General features: G+C 42.2%; 1 protein-coding gene across 6 annotated transcripts in view; it reads right to left on the bottom strand.

Moving 5' to 3' along the window:
- Positions 1–23,468, bottom strand: part of APBA2 (amyloid beta precursor protein binding family A member 2) — a 107,075-nt gene that overhangs the window by 9,199 nt on the left and 74,408 nt on the right. For all 6 annotated transcript variants that reach the window (XM_028705800.2, XM_028705802.2, XM_028705803.2 and 3 more), the window contains 5 exons: positions 20,648–20,734; positions 12,690–12,875; positions 11,298–11,477; positions 1,525–1,737; positions 326–445 (listed from right to left, as the gene is read on the bottom strand). In XM_028705800.2, the coding sequence (XP_028561633.2) occupies positions 326–445; positions 1,525–1,737; positions 11,298–11,477; positions 12,690–12,875; positions 20,648–20,734 (786 nt within the window). The remainder of the gene's footprint in view (positions 1–325; positions 446–1,524; positions 1,738–11,297; positions 11,478–12,689; positions 12,876–20,647; positions 20,735–23,468) is intronic.

Consider the following 23,468-nt stretch of genomic DNA (forward strand, 5'->3'; position numbering starts at 1 on the left):
ACAGTTTTGGTCTGTAGATTAAAATCTGCTACTAATTATCTTTCTTGGATTTCCATATCGCTCTTTGAGTATTTTCTAAATAATTATTTGGATTTTCTCTTTTTTCTGCGCATCCACAAGTAGCACAAGGACTAAGCTCGTAGCTAAGTTATTTCTTATGCCTTTTGTAATGATGTAATTTTTGTTTATTTGAAAAATCTCAGTAATAATTTTTTAAAACAGCAAATAAGAACCATTGTCCTTATCCATCCGACTCTTTTTGAGCAAAGACAATAGTTTTCAAATCCAACCACCATACCAACACTACAAGGAAAAGTGAACTTACAATTCCATTCTGTACACTGAAGCCCAACTGGTATTTCAAGTCCGGTCGCTTTATAAGGACAGTGGTGACTGGAGGGCAGCTGACAATGTTCAACTTCACTTGCGTCTGGTTCTTAAGACCCTGAAAAATGTCCTCAAGCTTAGCAAGTTCTTTATCACAAACAAAGGAAAGCAGTTTCCAGTGGCAGCCACTTCATAGTTGGTTGTGTCTAATGGTGTTTCTGTCTTATCCCATTTGGGGGCACCCAAAGGGCTCCTGCATGGTAAGTGATTTGATGCAAGGAACTGTGTGTTTCATCTTATTGATCTAATGCAGTGGGGTCAGGAGTCGCAGGTCCAGGAATTGACTCTGCACTCCAGGTCTCTCTCCCTGGCCTTTGGAACTATCCTCAGGCCACCCCCCCAAAAAAAACCAATCTTGTTCTGCACCCTCCTTAAATGCTTTTGCCTGGTGCAAATGTACACTTGAACTTGGATCCTTGAACTTGAACAGTGGGTGTCTTGGTTGCCTGAACGCAAGGAGAAGTAGGGGTGTGGAACAGCTGGAATGGATGGAATGCCCCTCTGGATGGCCACCACTGGCATATGGCCCCCAGAAGCCTGCCTTCAAGGGAATGTGGCCCTTGGGCTTGCAAGCGTTCCCCAATGCTTCAATTCCTCCACAACCTACCAAATAGGCAGACGAGGCAACAACTAAGGACATGCTTTTATCACCATCATTCATCATCATGATTTTAAAAATTCCCCTTACATTTCTATCCTGCCCTTCTCCCCTCATGGAACCCAGTGTGGTGGGCATCTGATTCCCAGGCAGTCTCCAAGCCAGGCACTAACCAGAGAGAGACCCGCTTGACTTCAGCAAGACAGAGAGGCCTCGTGGCTCTTGAGACGACTACCTTGGATTTTATAAACTGGTGACAATCTCATCCTCCCACTTTCTCCCTTTGCTGTCAGTAAGACCCACAGTGTTGGCAACGTCAAAATCTGTAATTGTAGAATTTCTTGGAAGTGGGATTCCACAATCCACAGGACAGACCCCTCCCCTCTCATCCCAAACAGTACCTTCCTTCCTTCCTTTAAAATGTTTTTATTAAAAGATTTTTCTTGGGTAACAAAAGTACATACAGAGTTTCTGTTTTCAAGTCATAGAGTCCTTCATACAGGTCAGTCACATTCAGAGTGAGACATTACATACAGTACCTTTATGATTCCTTGACATGTTGCCAGGGGAAGCCCCACGAGACTGGTCCCGTTAATGGACATAATCTGGTCCCCGATGCTGAGTTTCCCTGAACGAGCAGCAGGGGCCCCATTCATCATGTTGGCCAGGATCACTGTGGGTAAAATGGAGCCCCAGCCAGACTCCACGATGACCACACCCAGAATCTCGCCCTTGTGTTTGGCTATCTGCAACTGCAAAATAAAACAAATTGGAGGGAGAATGTTTGTGGGAATTCTAGGGTTGCAGAATTCTGCAAGGAAGTGTTTGCCCAGCTTAGGGGGGAAAGGTACAATGTTCTGATGGGATCCAAAAGCCCTCCCACTTTCTCCCCGCCCGCCCCCCCAAAAAAGCAGTGGACATTGGAATGAGTAGCAGGAAAAGTCCCTTAAGGACAACATGCCAAATATGGGGAATATTTAGGAATATTTACTTAGGAAGCTGGAACTGCAGTATAAGAATTTGCAAAGCCATTTTGGAAACATACAGTCAGCCTCACTATGTCTTTTTTAAAGATGCAAGACACAGGACATGAGCAATGCATCCTCTATGTAAAGCCACAGCAGGCAACAGGCCCACTCTGTGCAGTGCTGATTACCCCACAGCGGGAGGCCCATTACTGACTTTAAATATATAACACTTAGCAAAAGATGCAAAAATAAATAAATAATCCTACAGCAATAAGGATGGGCATGGGCTTGGAATTCTATGAGAAAGATGTGCTTTGTTCAGGAAAAAGATCATTGGCAGGGGGAGACATGAAGGGAAAGCTCATGAGAGGGCATCTGAAGGTCCTGGGGGTGTCGCCCCTTTAAAACCCTGAGGAGATGCTGCCAGACAGTGTGGACACAATTCAGTGGACAGGATTTCATATAAGGCAGTTTCCTGTGTTCATGTATACAAGGTGTTGATACTTTACTGAGATTTACAAGTGTGAAGTGGAGCAGAGGGAGAGGAGCTATTCAACAAAGCCATGGGGATCAGGGGAGACACCAAAAGCAATAGACTAGTTTAGCCTTCCCCAATTTGGCATCTTCCAGATGGCATCTATTTCCATCAGTCCCAGCCAAAGACTGAGCTAGTTACAACTGTGGGCTTCCAGTTCTGGTCTGCCTTAATGGATGCCACGCCCACAATAGCAGAGACCGTTAGCAAAGGATAAACAAGGATGATTTGAGGGCAATTGTCCTTGCAAGCTCCCCGCCAATACAAATGGAAGTCAAAAACTTTGTAGCTGCTGATAAGGGATTAAGATCAAGACTGAATGTAATTGGATTAATTAAGACTTTGGAAGCAGGATGAAATAAAATCATCTCAACTTGAAATCTAGCACGCGGGAGGCCACACAAAATGTATAATTGGCTTTATAGTTGATATGTATTTGAATTTGAATTGTAATTTGATAAAATGTGGTTTATATTGGATTTTAGTAATTGAAAATTAATAAAAAATTATTTACCAAAAAATGAGAGAGCTAGTTACAACTGTGTGAGAGGGACTTTGGCTGAGCTGAAAGCCAGAGAGACGCTTGATTCTCTTGTCTCGGGAAACCCAGCCAGATGGGCGGGGTAGAAATAATAAATCATCATCATCATCATCATCATCATCACCATCATCATCATCTGTGCTGAATCCACAACTATTACTTTGTCCCCTCCCCAGGCACCTAACAGGGAGGCAAGATCTGTTGGAGCCCCTCCATCTTATGGCTCAGGTTGCATATATGTGTAAATAAAACTATATATCCTAAAGACACCACCATCCCAGCTGACCTTCATTTTAAGGAAACAAAATCCTAGGTAAGCACTGGAACCCCTGGAGTCTCTCATTGCTCAGGGTTGTGGACACACAACAATATCAAATGCCTTTTCTTCAGCTTCATAAAGGAGTCCCACCACCTCACACTGAATGGGGGGAAATGTATTTTTGTGGTGCATGATTGGACTTTATTTTGCCTTGCAATGTTCAGTTTTATATTTGCTATTTTGGAAAATACTAAACATATTTTTTAAGAAGCTGCAGGGTGGTGGCAATTGCAATCTGGACAATGATAAGGGTGAAGGGTTAAGCTCCCATCCCCTCTGTCCTGGCCCTGATCTGGCTCCTCCCCCCACATTGACTATTGGTAAACAAACAACTACTATCAAAGGGCAAACTATATGACAAACATCACATCTAGCTTTAGGTCACCTGTAATTAAGCAGTATATAAATTGACTATGTGGGACAAGAAGCTACAGTTAGAACTGGATATGGAACAACTGATTGGTTCAAAATCGGGAAAGGAGTACAACAAGGCTGTATATTGTCTCCCTGCTTATTTAACTTATATGCAGAATTCATCATGCGAAAGGCTGGGCTGGATGAATCCCTAGCCGGAATTAAGATTGCCAGAAGAAATATCAACAACCTCAGATATGCAGATGACACAACATTGTTGGCAGAAAGTGAGGAGGAATTAAAGAACCTTTTAATGAGAGTGAAAGAGGAGAGCGCAAAATATGGTTTGAAGCTCAACATCAAAAAAACGAAGATCATGGCCACTGGTCCAATCACCTCCTGGCAAATAGAAGGGGATGACTTCCGGTCGGTGCCAGCGCTTAATGGCGGTCCTACCTCCGAGCTCCGGAGAAGGACTGCTCCGCAAGTTCGGGTCTTACCCGCTACGGCGAGTGGGGGACCCCTAAAATCTCAGGCGCGGAAGCCTGAGAGCAAGGAGACTCGGTGGGCACCTTTGCGCCCCCCGGTACTGTGAAAGAGCCTTTTTAAAGGCTCCGGAGCGGCATCGGGAGTGAGCGCGGTGCTGAGAGTCGCTACCCAGCCTGCGGAGTGAAGCCGCGTCGCCATTAGCGGAGAGCGCCGATTCCTTCCTGAAAAGAAAATCTGGACTGGATTCCCGTGAGTAAGAAGGGGAAAAAAAAATCAGGAACCTTTAAAAATAGAAAATTTGGCTGAAAACGGGAGGGCAAAAAATAAGGAAGTCTGCCCCCCCCGGACTGCAGGAATTTAAAGCAACGAAAGACCTCGCTGCAGTTATTAGAAACTTAGTTGCGAACTGTCAAACCTGAGCTGTCAAAAGTATCTCTCCCCTCCAGATTGGCAGGAGAAGGGGGAAAAAAGACAGTCTTGTGAAGATACTTTTAATCTAAAGGGAAACAAAGTTTTTCACTGCTCTGATCCCCGGGACGACCTGCCAGGACTTAACACCGGGGAAACTGTTCTTTAAAATAACTTTGAAGTGGATACAGACTATACCTTAAATGGTGAAAAAATTTTAAGACATTTAAGATTTGAATGGGACTTTGTTACTGACATTGGACTAACCAAATTTAAATTGGAGAAAAAGTTTTACAACTTTAATGGCGGACTTGAGATTTTCTACATCCGGCTTTCTGTCTCTTTGTTGTTTCTAACTTGGAAACTTTTAACTGCTCCCTCTTGAGGGCTAAGAGGGAAAAATTGCAAAGTAACTGACTAATAGTGGGATTTTCCATTGCAAGTTTTTCCTGTGAGAACGGCCTTGGGATATGAGTGGCACGGCAGAGGAGATAAGAACCAGATCTAAAGCTAAACTAACACAAAAGAAAAGAGGTTCAATCTCTGGCAACACAGTGCCTGCACCGGACAGTGTGACAGCAGCATCAATGGAATCTATGACACAGGCACTGCTTAAAATAAATCAATCCCTTGAGGCCTTAACAAAGCAATCTACAGAAAATTCAAAGAAATTGACAGAACTTACAACAAGATTGGATCTGAATACCACATCAGTGGCAACAAATACAGAATCTATAAATAGACTGATTCAGGAATCTTCAGAAACAAGGAAAATTGCAGAGAGTGCAAAATCTGTTGCAGGTGAGACACAGGAAAGACTTGTGCCGATTGAGAAAAAGGTGAATGAACATGAAGCGGCCCTCTCCTTACTGGAATTACAACGGAAAGAACGAAATCTGAAATTTAGACAGGTTCCAGAGAAAGAAGAGGATAACCTGGCGGAATTTCTCACAGAGGCAATTCTGGAAAATTGGCAAGGAGATCTGGAGGAAGATGAAGTGGGGATAACAACTGCTTTCAGACTTGGTAGAAAGCAAAGCAAGAAGTCAAGGGATTGTCTGATTACCTTTAGAACCAAAGAGGAAAGAGACAAGATACTGAACCTTCACTATCAAAAAGCTTTGGTGATTGGAAACATTCAAGTCCAAATCTTTAAGGACATCCCTAAATACATCTTGGAAGTGAGGACTTTTTATAGAGACCTTGCCAATTTGCTGAGGAAGAACTTCATACCCTTCAGGTGGGAATTCCCACAGGGGTTGTCCTTTAACTACAAAGGGAAGAAAGTAAGAATAAGAACAGTACAGGAGAAAGAGTACTTTTTGGAGAGAAACCTAGAGGACCTACAGAAAGGTACGGTGGACCCAGCAAGAGAAGGACAAGGACTAACATCAGAAGGAGGAGGGCTAACGGACATTGCAAATCTATCATTTGGACTACCACAACCGCCAACTGAAGAGGAAGAAAAACTTGGAGCAGTCGGAGGATCAAACATCTAACAAACAAAATGTCTCTGCAACTTCTAAGTTGGAATTGCAACGGTTTGAACCATCCCAGAAAAAAACGACAGGTTTTCCACATTTTGAAAAGGGAACGACTGGATCTGATATGTCTACAGGAAACTCATATAACTAGAGCACACAGGAAATTGTTGGTGAATAAAAGACTGGGACAAGAATTTATATCTTCCGATAAAGTAAAAAAGAGAGGAGTAGTGATTTATGCAAAGGAAAAATTGGATCCAAAATTAAAATTTAAGGATGAAGAAGGAAGATACCTGGCAATTGAAGTACAGATCCAGGGGGAAAAATATTTGATAATTGGAGTATACGCACCAAATGATGGGAAGGCAGAATTTTTTAAGAAGTTGCATGAGACTTTACTAGATTATCTCGACTGCAAAATAATAATGATGGGGGACATGAATGGAGTGGTTTCTACAAATATGGACAAGGCACAAAGACAGACAATATCTAAAGAAGGAAGACTACCAAAGACTTTCTTCGAGATGACGGAAAATATGGACTTGATTGACATCTGGAGAACAAAGAATCCTCTCGAGAGAGAGGGAACTTTTTTCTCGGAATCTAAAATGACATGGACGAGAATCGACCAAATCTGGGTATCTAGTGTGATGGCTACAAAGATTAAAAAAGTAGAAATCTGCCCAAAAACCTGCTCCGACCATAATGCCGTAAAGATGGAAATGAAAATGACAACAACTGGATCCTTTAGATGGAGAATGAATGACTCCCTATTTAGAGAGGAACAATTCTGTATAAAGGCCCTAAAGACATTGAAAGATTACTTCGAGATAAATTTGAGAACAAATGTGGAAAAAAGAACAATTTGGGACGCGAGTAAAGCCGTGATGAGAGGCTTCCTGATACAACAGAATTCAATCAAGAGGAAAAAGCAAAATGAAAGGAAAGAAAGAATTTTAGAAAAAATGAAGGAAGGAGAGAAGAAACTGAGGTCAAAACCAAAGTCTCAAGAAATTTTGAGAGAGATAAAACATTATCAGACGCAATATATGGAACTGACAAATCAAGAGATAGAATGGAAAATTAAACAAATGAGACAAAGGACTTTTGAGTCTGCAGACAAGTGTGGGAAGCTCCTTGCATGGCAATTGAAAAAGAGGCAAAAATTGAATACAGTTACTTGTTTGGAGATAGAGGGAAAGAATGTTCATAAGCCAAATGAGATAAGTAACTGTTTTCAAAGTTTTTTTAGGAAATTATATACACAAGGGCCAGTAAACGAACAAGAAATAGAAGAATTTCTTAAAAATTATGGACTACCGAAAATTCCAGAACAGGGCAAGTTGATTTTGAATGAGAAAATAACAGAACAGGAAATAGAGGAGGCCATTCAAAAGGCACAACTGGGAAAGTCTCCAGGACCAGATGGACTGACGGCTAGATATTATAAAGCTTTGAGAGAAGGTTTAGTGCAACCACTGAAAGAAGTTTGCAATGAAATATTGGAGGGGAAAAAGGCACCTGAAACGTGGAAAGAGGCCTTTATCTCACTTATACCAAAGACCGAGACTGAAAAGAACCAGGTCAAGAACTACCGCCCGATATCATTATTAAATGTGGATTACAAAATTTTTGCAGACATTTTAGCAAAAAGACTGAAGAAAGTATTGACAGGTGAGATTCATAAGGATCAATCTGGCTTTCTCCCGGGAAGACACATGTCTGACAATGTGAGGAACATAATAGACATTGTGGAACTGTTGGAAATGAACATTAACAGAAAAGCGGTTTTGATTTTTGTGGACGCGGAGAAAGCCTTTGACAATATTTGTTGGAGTTTTATGAAAAAGAATCTCCAAGGGATGGGGGTAGGCCAAGGTTTTGAAAACGGTATAGGTGCAATTTATTCTGAGCAGAAGGCAAAGCTAATTGTGAATAATGTGGTAACGGAAGAGATAGCTATAGAGAAAGGAACACGACAGGGATGTCCTATTTCCCCCCTACTTTTTATACTGGTTCTGGAGGTTTTGTTAAATATGATTAGAAAGGACCAGTTGGTTAAAGGAATTCAGGTCGGAGTGAGAGAGTATAAATTAAGGGCATTTGCAGATGACCTAGTTTTGACTTTGCAACAGCCAATCACTAGTACAAAAAGAGTTTTAGAACTGATCGAGATATTTGGTCAAGTTGCAGGATTTAAGTTGAACAAACAAAAAACTAAAGTCTTGGAAAAAAACCTAACAAAGGAAGAAAAAGAGACATTCCAGAATGAAACAGGTTTGGAGATAGCAAAAAAAGTGAAGTACCTGGGGGTGAATTTGACATCGAAAAATGTGAATCTTTTTAAAGACAATTATGATAAATGTTGGACAGAAGTTAAGAAAGACTTAGACATATGGTCAAGGCTGAAACTTTCCTTGTTAGGCAGAATTGCTGTTATCAAAATGAATGTATTGCCTAGAATGTTATTTCTGTTTCAGACATTACAAATAATAGACAAGATGGACTGTTTCAAGAGGTGGCAGAAAGACATATCGAAATTTGTTTGGCAGGGCAAAAAGCCAAGAATAAAATTTAAGACATTAACAGATGCGAAAGATAGAGGGGGTTTTGCCCTGCCGGACTTAAGACTTTACTATGAATCAGCAGCGTTTTGCTGGTTGAAAGATTGGCTGCTCCTCGAGAATACAGACATTTTGGATCTTGAAGGATTTGATAACAGATTTGGTTGGCATGCATATATATGGTATGACAAGGTAAAATTGCATAAAGGTTTTAAGAACCATATGGTGAGGAAAGCTCTGTATAATGTTTGGATTAAGTATAAAGACCTGTTTGAAAGTAGAACCCCCAGGTGGTTGTCACCAATGGAAGCAAAAGAGGTGAAAAAATTGAATATGGGTTCTAATTGGCCTAAATATTGTGAAATTATAGAACAAGATGGTGAAAATGTAAAATTGCAGAGTTTTGAGAAACTGAAGTTTAAGGTGAGAGATTGGTTACATTATCGACAGATAAATGAAGTATTCAAACAGGACAGAAAGAAAGGCTTCCAAGTGGAGAAGTCAAAATTAGAAACAGAACTGTTAGAACCCAATACTAAAAATTTGTCAAGAATGTACAACTTGCTGTTGAAATGGAATACTCAAGATGAAATGGTGAAATCTAATATGATTAAATGGGCACAGGATATTGGGCATGACATTGAACTTGCTGACTGGGAGCAGTTATGGACCACTGGTGTTAAATTTACGGCATGCAATGCCTTAAAAGAAAACATTATGAAAATGATCTACAGGTGGTACATGACTCCTGCTAAGTTAGCAAAGATCTATCATTTGCCCAACAACAAGTGTTGGAAGTGTAGTGAAACGGAGGGAACCTTCTATCACCTTTGGTGGACCTGCCCGAAGATTAAGGCTTTCTGGGAAATGATCTATAATGAAATAAAAAAAGTTCTGAAGAGAACGTTTGTTAAAAAACCAGAGGCCTTTCTCTTGGGTATGGTGGGCCAAATGGTGCCAAAGAAGGATAGGACATTTTTTATGTATGCCACTACAGCAGCAAGAATTCTCCTAGCAAAGTATTGGAAGACGCAAGATTTACCCACGTTGGAAGAATGGCAGACGAAGGTGATCGACTATATGGGACTGGCAGAGATGACTGGCAGAATTCGAGACCGGGGGAAAGAGGCGGTGGATGAAGATTGGAACAAATTTAAAGTTTATCTTAAAAACTGTTGTAATTTGGAAAATTAGGGGCTCAGAGTTACAAGAGATAAAGAACTACAGTTGTATTAATAATTAACTGAAGTTAAATACATGAAATATATTTAAGTTATGTTCAGAGGGTTGCTGAAAAATCTTGAAACAAGAATGCAGAAAAGGGGTGGTATGGGGAAGTCGTGTTTTTGTTTGTTTATGTTTATGTTTTTGTTTTGTTTTTTCTTTATTCATGGAAAACTAATAAAAATTTATTATAAAAAAAAAAAAAGAAATGGAGGCAGTGAGAGATTTTACTTTCTTGGGCTCCATGATCACTGCAGATGGTGACAGCAGCCACGAAATTAAAAGACGCCTGCTTCTTGGGAGAAAAGCAATGACAAACCTAGACAGCATCTTAAAAAGCAGAGACATCACCTTGCCAACAAAGGTCCGTATAGTTAAAGCGATGGTTTTCCCAGTAGTGATGTATGGAAGTGAGAGCTGGACCATAAAGAAGGCTGATCGCCGAAGAATTGATGCTTTTGAATTATGGTGCTGGAGAAGACTCTTGAGAGTCCCATGGACTGCAAGAAGATCAAACCTATCCATTCTTAAGGAAATCAGCCCTGAGTGCTCACTGGAAGGACAGATTGTGAAGCTGAGGCTCCAAGACTTTGGCCACCTCATGAGAAGAGAAGACTCCCTGGAAAAGACCCTGATGTTGGGAAAGAGCACAAGGAGAAGGGGGCGACAGAGGACGAGATGGTTGGATAGTGTTTCTCGAAGCTACCAGCATGAGTTTGACCAAACTGTGGGAGGCGGGGGAGGACAGGAGTGCCTGGCGTGCTCTGGTCCAGGGGGTCATGAAGAGTCGGACACGACTAAACGACTAAACAACAACAACATAAATTGACTCCATAAATAGTTTGGTGCTCATTTATTTCCCTTCATTCATCACCCCTTCCTTCTCCATGAGGTTGTTTGTTATCCATGCACATCCAGGTGTGTGTTCATCATGGGATGTTGGAAGATTCAGGACACACAAAAGAAAGCACTTCTTCACACCGTGTGTAGTTAAACTATGGAACTCACTCCCACAGGAGGCAGTGATAGACACCAACTTGGTTGGCTTTCAAAGAGGACAAATCCATGGAGGCATCTGGTTGGCCACTGTGAGTACAGGATGCAGGACTAGAGGGGCCATTGGCCTGATCAAGCAGGGGCATATTATGTTCTTACAAGTGAATAGTGGGAGGTGTGGGAAAGCTGGGGGTGGCTGAAGGGGTAAAGGGGCTGCTTGAAAAAAGTCCAAACTCAATAACAACAGCAAAATTCAAAACCCAGCTCAGTGAATTTAATTTTATGTTACTGTTTGCATACGATGAAAATATATGTTTGCAAATGAGTTCTTAAAACTCCACATGGGTTCCCAGCATGTACATTCCTAATCCTACAGTGAAGAAGGAGCAACAAAACATATGATTTTGCTTTAAGAACAGGGCAAATTAACCTCCTTGCAGTTTTCCGAGTTGGAAAAATGGATCAGATCATCGTTGTACATCTCCTGGGTGTTGATGATGTCACTGTATTCCTTCTGACTCAAATCCTCAGGGTTGATGCCATTAGCTCTGAGGAACTCCTGGTATGCCACACTGAAGGCCTGGCCAATTGACTGGGCAATCAGCTGAGCCTGCAAAAAAATAAAAAGTGGAATAATTTTTCTGCCTGTTGTTCAGCAATTTTGATGTACAATTGCTAGACATTGAAGTATTTTATTTAAAATATTTAAAATTATATACCCCATCTTGCTGCCAGCCTTGGCTTTATTTCTTGGCTGTGCTGTACTCCTTCTGGGAGGACCACCAGATTCTAAGGACAATGAAACAGCCTCTGTGCCCATCATTCATCATACACAATTAACTATGCCACTCTGCAGAGTCACCACTGTGGGGCACCTGGAAGAAGCTAATGGACTTGCACTGCAGGGGGTTGGACAATTCTAGTATTCCATGACCACTGATGATCCACAGACCACAGCATGGAAGCCTATGATCTAGCGCACACTAAACTAGAGTCAAGCACATGTCACATACATATTCCACTGCCAGTCGTTACACTAGGGTTGTAAGGAAAGGTATGTAAGCTAGATTCTATTCAATTGCTCACTAAGGAGTAATGTAATTAAATCATGGCAGTTGTGTTAGATGACCTATATTTATGCTCTGACTGCTCTGCAATGAATTGCTAGCCCTACAGTTCTCCCTGCTGCAAAGGTCTACCCATGGTCTGCAACACAATGACAGCAAGAAAGGGATGTCCCTTAAGGGTGGGGCAAAGGTGGGGACCTGTGGCCCTCCAGATGTAGCTCGACTCCAGTTCCCATCAGCCCCAGCCATCATGGCTCATGATCAGAGATGATGGGAGCTGTAGTCCAGGAACATCTGGATGACCATCCCAAGGCGGGAGAAGGACCATGGTTCAGGTATTATAGCTTTGCATGTAGGAGAGAGTAACTTCGCTCCATGTCATCTCCAAATAAAAGTTGCAGGTGGTGGGGAAGATCTTTCTCTGCCCAAGACCCTGAAGAGCAGCTGCCAGTCAAAGTAGATAACACTGAGCTATGAGTCCATGTTATGCTGTCATTTTAGGTCATGTCTGCTTTAAAAGACCTTTTAAAAGTAAGGTAAATTATTAAACGTTCAAGCACTCCAGGAGAAGGGCAATAACGCACGGATGTGCATTCTGAGCGGGGAATTCCAAGCGGAATAAAGAGAAAACTTCTTGGGAATGGAAAGGCAGCAAACACATTGGCCCTGAAGATCTCTGAAAGGCTTAACCAAGCAAAAGCTTCAGTCATGCACAACCTCTAAATAATGCATTTTTCCAAATGCCGTTCACTTACATCCTCTGATTCGAAGACGTGGCAGATCATCTTGTACTGCTTCTTTCCTTCCTGTGCGCCGGGGGTCGTCTCAATACAGTCCTGCGAAGCCGATCGGGGCATCCGGCGCCTGGCCATCAAAACGACGATGTTACCTATATCGGCAATGTAGGAGATGGTGCGCAGTGCATGGTCCATCATGGTTTCCTAGGAGCAACCGATAAGCCAAAACTATCAACATGGGCCCCCAACTATTTTAAAATGATGCATGTTCCTTCATATTTTATAAAGAAGAAGAGAGAAAACATTAGAAGAACAGTGCCCCACTGCCTTGAAACGGATGTGCCAGCCCACTTCTGCTGCCCAGAACTGAACCAAGGCTGGTGGAAGCTGGAGCCCAGCAATATCTGGAGGGTCACAGGTTCCTCATCCCTGAACTCTTTGGTCCAGTCCAGTCCAGGCTCTGTTCTACTCCTAGACTGGCAAGTTCCCCATCTTCCTCATGTCCTGCTTGTGGGCTCTCAGGGGCATCTAAAGGGGAAACAGGTGACTGGACTAGACAGGCTTTGGCCTGAGCCAGCAGAGCTCCTCCAAAGTTCTTATGGTCTCCATGCTTCAGTTCATCAGTTCACTGCAATCCTGCACAATAATCTGCAGCAGAAATATCCAGAATTCTCCCGCCTCTTCCTCTGTGATGTACAAATCAGCTCCTATTGAACTTGCACTGAAAAGCAAATTTGATTAATCTTTTGCCAATCATTATAGGTCATTTTAGAGTGTGCTAGTCTTCAGAAAAATCTTACCATTACCAATATATAGAAGGAATCATTGATTTCTTATTCTTTGATAAATGATGTAGGCAACTCAAACTGTCATTTCAAATAAAAAGCCAAAAGTGTGGGGACACATGCACACACACACACACACACACACACACACACACACACACGTGCGAGCACACACATCTGACATTTCAGTAAATTAAATGGGCATTTAGAGACCCTGGATGCAGCTCAATTTAAAGCCATTTAGTTTGTGCTTTTAATTAAATTTGGTGCTTTAAAAACCTTGGCTGTTAAGCCACATATAATGCAGTACTCATATGAAAAGTATTATATTCTGCAAAGCACCTCTTACATTTCAAAATGAAGCATTTCAAAATGAAATGGGTTCAACAGGTCTCTGACAAATAAAACAAATAGACTGGCTATATGGCTCAAATCAACACAACTAAAATTCACGCGCACTTAAGGAATGAGAGGCATTCGTGAGATCAATTAAGGGAAATAATAGACATTACTGAAAACGTACAATTTAGAAAGCAGGGGAGAGGAAGCTGAATGTTAGAAGATGCAGGTGCTGGAATTTCCCCTAGGCAAGAAATGAAAGTCTGCTACTGTATTTTTAAAACAAGAGAATAGAATTCAGGGACGAGCGTTCAGAGGACAGCAAATTGAATGCACATCTGCCTCCATTCCTGCTCCTCCTCATGGTCCACACTGATCAAACAAATAATCAATCTGCAGGGACAAAGGTCACGAGTTGGATCAAAGGAGCTGTGAGTGGAAGAAAAAGGCAGCCACAAAAACTAATCTGCAAATGCATTTGACTGATGGAAGTTGTAATCAAAGCTTCATTAATGTGTGACCCCGAAATTCTGGATCCCCCTGTCAACTGATGCCAAAGTTTTGTGCTAGTTTGTGCCATTTTGTGTTGCGAAACCTGTGTTTTGTGCCACCCTCCAAACCGAGTAATTGACAAAGCAAATTGAGGTCACAAGTTAATGCCAAAAAATCCAAAACTGTCCGATTGACACCAAACAGGTGCCAAAGTTTTGTGATGCAAACACCATGTTTTGTGCTGCCCCACAAACTGAGTAATTAAGACTCAAACTGGGGGCCGTAGGGACACCCCAAAACCGAAGCTTGTCTGAAATCTCAAGATCACACATTAAAGAAGCTTTAAAAATAGCTGGAAGGCACTAGCTTGGCAAAAGTGGTGTTAATTTAAGCAGCCACTGCAAGCTGAAGACCCTGCCTTTGGCTTCACCTTTAGTGTATTTGAGATGGCAGCCTATGATAAGAGACCTGTGGCTCCCATTCCCTGTCATCTCTCCCCCCCCCCCAATCCCTGCTTTGAGCATCAGCTTGGTGGCTCCTTCCTGGCCTCCTGAATGAGTGCAGGATTACAGACTACGTGGCTCTCCCAGCAGGCCCTACGTGAAAGTTGGCTGGTTCCACTATAGGCCATGAGCTCTCCTCTGCAAGGAGTGTGAGTGCTATACTCCTCCTTGGGAAGTTTTTAATATGTGATATTTCAGTGTATTTTTTATCTTTGTTGGAAGCCGCCCAGAGTGGCTAGGGAAACCCAGCCAGATGGGCGGAGTACAAATAATAAATTATTATTATTATTATTGGTCCTGCTTCTCACCATCCGGAAGGGCTCTTTGCTTGGCTGGAATGTGTCCTTCAACCGTGATAATACTTCTTGCTTGTCTGGATGAAGAGATGTGTATGGGGGTGGGGGTAAGAGTCACACCATTGCTCCACCCATTCTTTCCCTCTGACCCCACCCACTACTGGTCTGTGGCCCCTCAAAAGATGGCCCAAGATGGTTGTCAGTCTGGAAAATGTTCCTCACCCCCGGTATACAGAATGTGAAAAGGGACTGCTTTCAGCTTCCAAGCACAGAGAGGGTGAGACAGATTTAACACATATACCTCATTTCCTGTTTCAGTTTGAAATCCATTATTTTGGTGGTAGGACCATGCTGCAGGCAATGGCAGTGCTCTGTCCCAGCCCCCTTCTCAAAAGGCCTATTTGCGAGGGATTCACTGTCAACCGACCACATTTATGTAACGGGACACCACTTGTGTCAACCAAACTCCCTTGGCATTAGTCTGACATTAACCCCCAGACTGTCAGCAGTGAGGACGGACAGAGACTCCTTGGCCAGGTTGGCTTTGAGGTCCCTGCACAATGAGAGCTCAAGAGTCAAGCCAAGGAATATCTATTTAGAGAGCAAGCCTGACCCATCCCATTGAGGAACAAATTAATTTGTTGACTGTTAAATCTTGCTTCTGGCTTTTGATGCTCACACACTAAGGAAACAGCTCCCATTCCTTCCCACTGCACACACACACACACACACACACACACACACCCCTTGAACTGACTCATTATTATTTATGTGCAGCAGCGAAATGCAACTATGGAATGCATTTGTTGCAGCGGCTAGCAGGTCCCATCACCATTTGTCATTTTATTAAGCTTTAACAGCGGGCCTGAGGCAATGGCGGTGGGGGATTTTAATGAGGGTCTGAGCAATCGTCCTGCAGAAAGTATTGAGAATGTGAAAGGACAGCGTGGGCAGCTGGCCTGAATGGAAAACTTAGCAGACCTGTGTGTGCTCTTATTTTTAAAAAGACCAGACTACAGAGATAAAAAATGGCTAATCCCAACCTGCAGGTTTACCATCTAAGGAAGAGACACAACACACAATGGAAGGAACCAAGTTACATTAGCAGTAGAGGGGTCCATCTGCTCATCAACCCTAGAACTTTCCTTCAATATGTATTTCTAATAAGAATAATAAAAATAATAATAGGGGGATGTTGTGTCGCTTTTCCTGATTATCACACTAGTGCTTCTGCCCCATTTTCTAGTGTTCCTACCTCACTGCAGTGCCTGTTGCATGATAGAACGGTGGCTTTTTTATCCCTATATGTCACACTCAATTTCATTCACACCAGTGGGCGTGGCAAGACACAACAACAAATGGCATTGGGCAACACTGCTACTCCCCCCTTTCCACACATGCCTGCTCCTCCCCGCCCCCTTAATTCCCCCATGGAAACAGCAGGAAAGAACTATGATGTTTTATCATTCCAAATTTTGTCACTTTACTCTCACTATTTTTAGGGTTAAGGGGGTTGCAAATGGGTGGTGGTTTGGGTCCCCCCCTTGAACCAGATAACACAGAAATGAGTGCTAAATTATTCCAGGCACAAGGTCTCACAGGAGTCATGGTAGGCTTACATAATCTTAAAGGAGGACTGTCATTTGAAGCTCTGGCAGAGGCTAGCAGTGTTTCTCAAACGGGTCCCCAGCTATTGCTGGACTACAACTCCCATCATCCTTAGCAAGAAGGGCCAATGGTCAGGGATGATGGGAGCTGTAGTCCAACAACAGCTGAGGGCACAATTGGAGAAACACTGGTAGAGCTAGATTACGTCCATATCCCTTTGGTGCTGGCTGGGGCTGATAGGAGTTGTAGTCCAGAACATCTGAAGGGCACCAGAAGGCTGAACAAGATCCAAGACAGTGATTTCTGTTCTTATCTACAAACACATGATATCATCTTTCTTCAAGAAACCTGGGCAAAAGAGGGCACTATGGTTGAATTACAGGGTTTTACAAGTTACACTCAACCAGCTCTTAAAACTGTAAAGTATGGAAGGCCTAGTGGGGGGCTGGCGGTGCTGGTGTCAACCTCTCTTAATGTATCAATTCAACAGTGTCCCTCGCTGACCACCCCTAATTTTTTAGTGTTGTCCCTTTCTGATAGTCTCCTGAGAAATACTTATTGCATCTGTGTGTACATACCTCCAGTAAAGTCTTGTGGGGAACTGAGATCATATTGGGATAAACTTGACCAACTACTCGAAAGTATAGACTCTCTGTCATCTAACCGTCGGCTTGTCTTGGGAGGTGACTTCAATGCCCGGATCGGCCTTGTTTCCCCACAAAATACAATACTATCTGGTCTAAACTTGGAGGACGAACCTGAAATCTGTCAGAGGGCAGCAATGGATACCATCTCTAACCGTGCTGGGAAATATCTTTGTGAACTTATAATAAAGCATAACCTTTTGTTATGCAATGGGCACGGTCAAGGGGATCAAGAGGGTTATTTTACTTTTATCTCTCCCAGAGGATTTACTAGCACCATAGATTATATCCTAACATCTAATAATGTGCCAGTTAACCGAGATACCTTCAGGATAATTCCCAGAGCTGAAAGTGACCACTTTCCACTTGAGTTATCTTTGACATCATTCTTTTCTCCTGCCTTTCCTAAATTATTGGATGAAACAGAATATCTGATACTTGGAAATAGAAGGTTAAAATGGAATGCACAGGTCCAAGAAAAAATGATTTAGATCCTGGATTCCCACGAATTTGCTTTATTAAAGGGGGAAATGTTGTTAGAAACAGGAAACATAATTGGACTTTATGAGAACATAATCAACCAAATGCGCCCACTGATGACCACAACTAGTGTGATAAAAAACAAAAAGTTTAAGAGACAGACTTGGTTTGATAAGGAATGTCAGAATAGCAAAAAATGCCTAGCTAGGGTACTTAGAAAATTGAAGTTAAAACAGGATAAGCACAATCTTGCTCTACAAGCTGAGGTAGCCCAGTTACGAAACAACTATAAATTATTACTTAAAAGCATGAAACAAATATATTATGAACAACAGTGGAAAGAATTGGGAGATGCAGCACTTCAAAAGGACTCACGGAAATTTTGGCATCTGGTTGCCCAAGGCACAAATGGGCTGGGCTACTCGTTAGAAGCATCTGTCCAAGGAAAGGATTGGGTGACATATTTTACAGGAATATATGGCCCCTGTCCTGACCCACCCCCACAAGTTTACTATACTCAGTTATCAGAACTGCCAGAATGGCCCAATCAGATTAAGAGGCTAATCGCAAGCCAACTAGCTAATAAAGCTCCAGGAGAAGACATGATCCCAATGGAGATCTATAAGATAAGACCGGATTTCTGGTCTCCCATTTTTGCAAAATTGTTTTCATACATTAACAGCTCAGGTCGCATACCTGAAGGGTGGAAGTTGAGTATAATTGCCCCAATATATAAAAAGGGTGATAAGAAAAACCCTGCCAATTATAGACCCATTAGTTTGTTAGATGTAGCCTCCAAACTATATGCCAGGCTCCTTCTTGGGAGACTAGAAGAATGGGCAGATACAAATAAGGTGATATCTGAAGTCCAGGCAGGTTTCCAAAGAGGGAAATCCACACTGGACCAGTGATTTGTGCTGAACTTTCTGCTATGTAAATACATCCATAATTTGAAGCAAAAATTATATGTTGCTTTTATCGATCTAAAGTCAGCTTTTGATACGGTCCCAAGACACGCATTGTGGCAAAAATTGGAAAAGACAAATATAGACCTCCGACTATTATTTCTCATCAAAACATTATATACTGACACATCAATACAAGTAAAGGTGGATCTGGCTGGCCATCTCACCACTAGAATTAAGACCATTACTGGAGTCAAACAGGGATGCATTTTGGCACCTTTCCTGTTCAATTTTTATATTAATGACATGGTTAAAGAACTGAAGGGCCTACAGTTTGCCCCTGTCACAATTCTCGACCAAAAACTCTCAGTTTTAATGTATGCTGATGACCTAGTACTTGTATCTAGAACCCAGGTGGGCCTGAGACGGCTGCTTGCAAAATTAAGTTCATATTGCACGAGGAATGCTTTAGCTATAAACTATAATAAGTCGCAGGTCATTGTATTTGGGAAGCGTTCTAAAAAGCATGTTTGGCACCTGGATGAACACATCATAAACCAAGTAAATACGTTTAAATATCTGGGATTGATTTATTCAGAAACGGCATCTTGGAATACACAGCTATCCAATATTAAATTGCAAGCCTTTAAATCAGCAAAAGCCATTCTGAAATTCGCTGCCTGTAGAGTTGGAAATCTGGTCAACCCAGCTCTATCTGTGTATAAAGCAAAAACAATGGCCCAGATTTTATATGGTGCAGAGGTTTGGGGTACCTCAAAGGTCTCCGGTCTGGAACCCCCACAGAATTATTTTTTAAGAGTTATTTTAGGTTTACCCAAAGACGTGCAATCTGCCATGGTCAGGTTGGAAACTCACATGTTGAGCATAGAGAGCCAAATAGATAAAAGAATTCTCTGTTACTGGTTTAGAGTTCAACAGATGGACAACACTAGGCTACAAAAAAAAATGCCTGATTGAGCTCTCAAATGGATTACCCCTTAGAAACTGGGTACATCATGCTGCCCAACTGATGGGCAAATATGACCTCTCAGTGACTGAGATTAAAGAGCTCCCCTTATACTCACAGAAAAATATTTTTAAACGAACCATAAGGGCAGTGGCAACTAAAAACGATCTAAACTCTATGTGCACATCTACATGCGCCCCTTTGTATTTTAAACTTAGAGAGGTCAATGAACACATATCTTATTTTAATGAATTGACTTTTGCACAGCTTCGAAAAGCTTTTACAGAGCTACGACTAAATACAATAAGCTCTGCTTATAGAGATGGGAGACACAGAGGCATACCAAAAAACGAACGTGTTTGCATTAGGGGATGTTCTGAAGTAGAGGACCTTATGCATTATATCTTGCACTGTCCGTTATATAATGATGCAAGAAAAAGATTTTTGGTACCTATAATGACAGGGTCCCCTGGCCAGAACCCCTTGACATGATTTTATATCTCCTTGCAGACACAGATAAGTATGTGACCTGGCGGGTAGCACTTTTTGCAACTGCTGCTAGGAAAATTAGAGCAAATTATATAGCCAAGGTAGCCATTAACTGTAAAGGAGATGAATTTATTTGATCCCATCTATCTACCTTAGGCTATGCTCTATCTTTGTCACCAAACTCTGACTATAAATTGCACACTGTATTAATTGATATTGTTTTTAACATTAGTGACCATGTGATGATTTTAGCTTATGAATTTTATTGTTTAATGTTTTTATTTGTACATTGGGGTATTTTTATAGCTTTGTTTAGAGTACGTAATGTTTTAATAATATAAATGTTTTAAGTCTTTTTTTATCGATTCAGTATATTTTCTTTTAATTGTCAAATAATTCTGTGTACATTGCGGCAGCCTTTGGCTATGTGCAATAAAACTGACTGAGACTGAGACTGAGGCCTGTTACCTGTGTATCTGCGTTCAGAACTTTAATCCTCTGTGTGGAGATGAATAGATCCACTTCTGTCAAAGCCTGGGAATCTCCCTCAGAGCTCTGAAAAAAGAAAAGAAGAAGAAAAGAACTTACTTAAGACTTTTTCTCTTGAAAACAGTGCCTTCCTCAACCAGCTATTTCAGACATGATGGGAGTACAATGACCAAGCTGTACAAAGTTACTGCAACACAGAACAGATATTTGGAATGGTCCATTTCCAATATACATGCACAAACAGAGATTGAGAGAGGAGCATTCTTAGGGCCTAGTTCACTTGAGGGTGTCCTAAAATAAGGATTTCTCACATTGGCATCTCAGAAGATGGAGCCAGCAAGGGAACAGGAGATGAATTCTCTTGACAAGAGAAACCCATTTAAGTTTAAGAGTAACAAGTTCAAGAGGGATTGGTTGCATTACTCTATTGCAGCAAGAATGTGCTGGAATGTGTGGAAAATCCTCCTCTGCCTCTTCATTGGAAGTGAGTGAAGTCGCAACAGAGGTGCAGCAGAGGTGCCTTCCTTGTAGACAGGTGCTATGAGCTCACTTTAATAATTTGATTTCTTTTCTCGGAGAACCGTAACCATTCTCTTCTAACATGCTGATATATCCCAGTTCAAAATTAAAGAATTAACGTCAGCTTACAATGAGTTTGTGCCAGGGCTGGACACAACATCCCTCATTTGGGACGAAATGTTGGAGGCAAAATGGGAAGGTGCCACCCTGAGCAAGTGCTGTGTGGCCCCCCCACCCCTTGCTGCCCCTGCCAAAGCCTTGCATATTGCAGTCATGCAGATGTTTGCCAGATTCTGGTGAGGACTCCCATGAGCCCCAGAGGCCTCTGCGCAATCTCAAAGGGCTCTCGCACAATCTTGCCTGAACATAGAAGCTGCAGCAGTCTCTTCTCCTCGTATCTCTAGTGGCAGGGGAGACATCCCTGCAGAGGCACCCCACAGATTCTGCTGCCTGAGGCAACTGCCTCAGTCTGCCTCCTGGACAGGCCGGCCCTGACTGGAGGCCTCTCAGCAATAAAATAAAATAAAATAAAATAAAATAAAATAAAATAAAATAAATGGAAGGGTGGGGAAGGCTTATTGGAGTACTGCAGGGCCCTGTCAGGCTGCTAACAACTATTTTCAATTTTCCTGAATGACCTATATTTGGTGAGTGGAGAGGCAGTAGCATTCCACAAATGGCAGTCCCCACTGGCAACTACCATTTTGCCTCCCCACATGCACAGGGTATTCTGGGAAATACAGCCCCAGTAACTCCCTCACCCCCATTCCCCCAAAATGATGCTTTTCTCCATCTCTCTCCCTCCCCACTCCAGTTACAGGTGAAGAAGACTATCTAGCCAAAGTATTTATTTTGCATAATAACAGGAAACTACACTCAATGGAAGACCTATTCTGTTTGCTCACTTGCACAAAGGGAAGACAAAAAAGTCAATTCACACAACCCAAAGAGTTGTTTATATAACAGGGTTGTTTAACTCGTGAAGGACTGCTGTGTTCAGACAGAGGTGAAGCTGCCCTCTGCTGTGTCAGAACAAGAGTCCATTTTCCTCAGAACTGGATTGACAGGGTCTCCATCTGGACATGGACCAAGGACCTTCTGCAAGGCAAAGTAGGTGCTCTGAGCATTCCCTCTGAGCTCAAGGAAGTCAGACCTCACCTCAGTCAAGGCTGGCACTGCTGCACAGGCAGCTTAAGAGGAACAGTGTTTTCAATGGTCAACCAACACAACCGGCTTTTGATCTTTCAGCAACGTTGCAATATTGACTTCTGCTGTTGTCCAGCACACATCTCGGGGCAACAAAAAGTTTGAGGTGGGCCCCCATTTTGTGCTTTGTACACACAGTGCCTTTAAAATGCATTCTTTCCCTCAAATAATTCTGGGCACTGTAGATTGCTAAAGCAAATTGCGGGGAACTGTGGTTCCACCACTCAGAATGTGCTTCGAGTTTATCATGTGTACGCAGCCTAAGGGGCTGTGGTGAGATTATTGAGGAATAAGCTATTTGACCGCCACCACCAAATCTACATTATGACAGAAAAAGTTTGGACCATGGCAGTGTAGTCAGAGCTTATGAAATCATCACTGGTATCTTCGGGTGAGTCTCTGTTAAGGCAGATCCACACCATGTAAGAGCACATCCAGTGCACATTTAAAGTGCATGGTCTTCCCCAAAGTATCCTGGGCACTGCAGTATGTTAAGGGTGCTGGGAACTGCAGATCTGTGGGGTAAACTACAGTTCCCACAAGTCTTCATCTGAGAATCCTGGAAACTGTAGTTGGTTAAGGGTGTCAGGAATTATTATTACCACCCACCACCCACTCTAAGGTCCCAGGGTGGATTACAACGTTAAAACACAATATTAAAAACTGTTCAATGTCACAAAAATAAAGTGGGTCCTAAAAATATCTACTTCAAGTGTCAAAAGTCAGGGCAAAGAGGCTCATGGGTAAAGTGATGTGCTATATATGTGCACTGAATGTGCTTCAAATGCATGGTGTGAAGTTGTATATATTGGTTCCTCGTGAACAGCCCACATCCACCATAAGTTGTGCATGCAGTAATGTGGGCTCAAGTCTACAAAACTCCCTCCCAGTTGAGACTAACCAAGTCCCCTCCCTGCTGAACTTCAGGTGCTTGACAAAGACTTTTCTATCCCCACAGATGTTTTAAGAAAGTTCTCTGTGTTTTTTATTATGTATGTTTTTTGAAATGTGTATGTTTACTGGTTAGAAATGATTAAGGTAAAGGTAAAGGTACCCCTGCCCGTACGGGCCAGTC

This window comes from Podarcis muralis, chromosome 14, assembly GCF_964188315.1.
Source record: "Podarcis muralis chromosome 14, rPodMur119.hap1.1, whole genome shotgun sequence".
NCBI lineage: Eukaryota > Metazoa > Chordata > Lepidosauria > Squamata > Lacertidae > Podarcis > Podarcis muralis.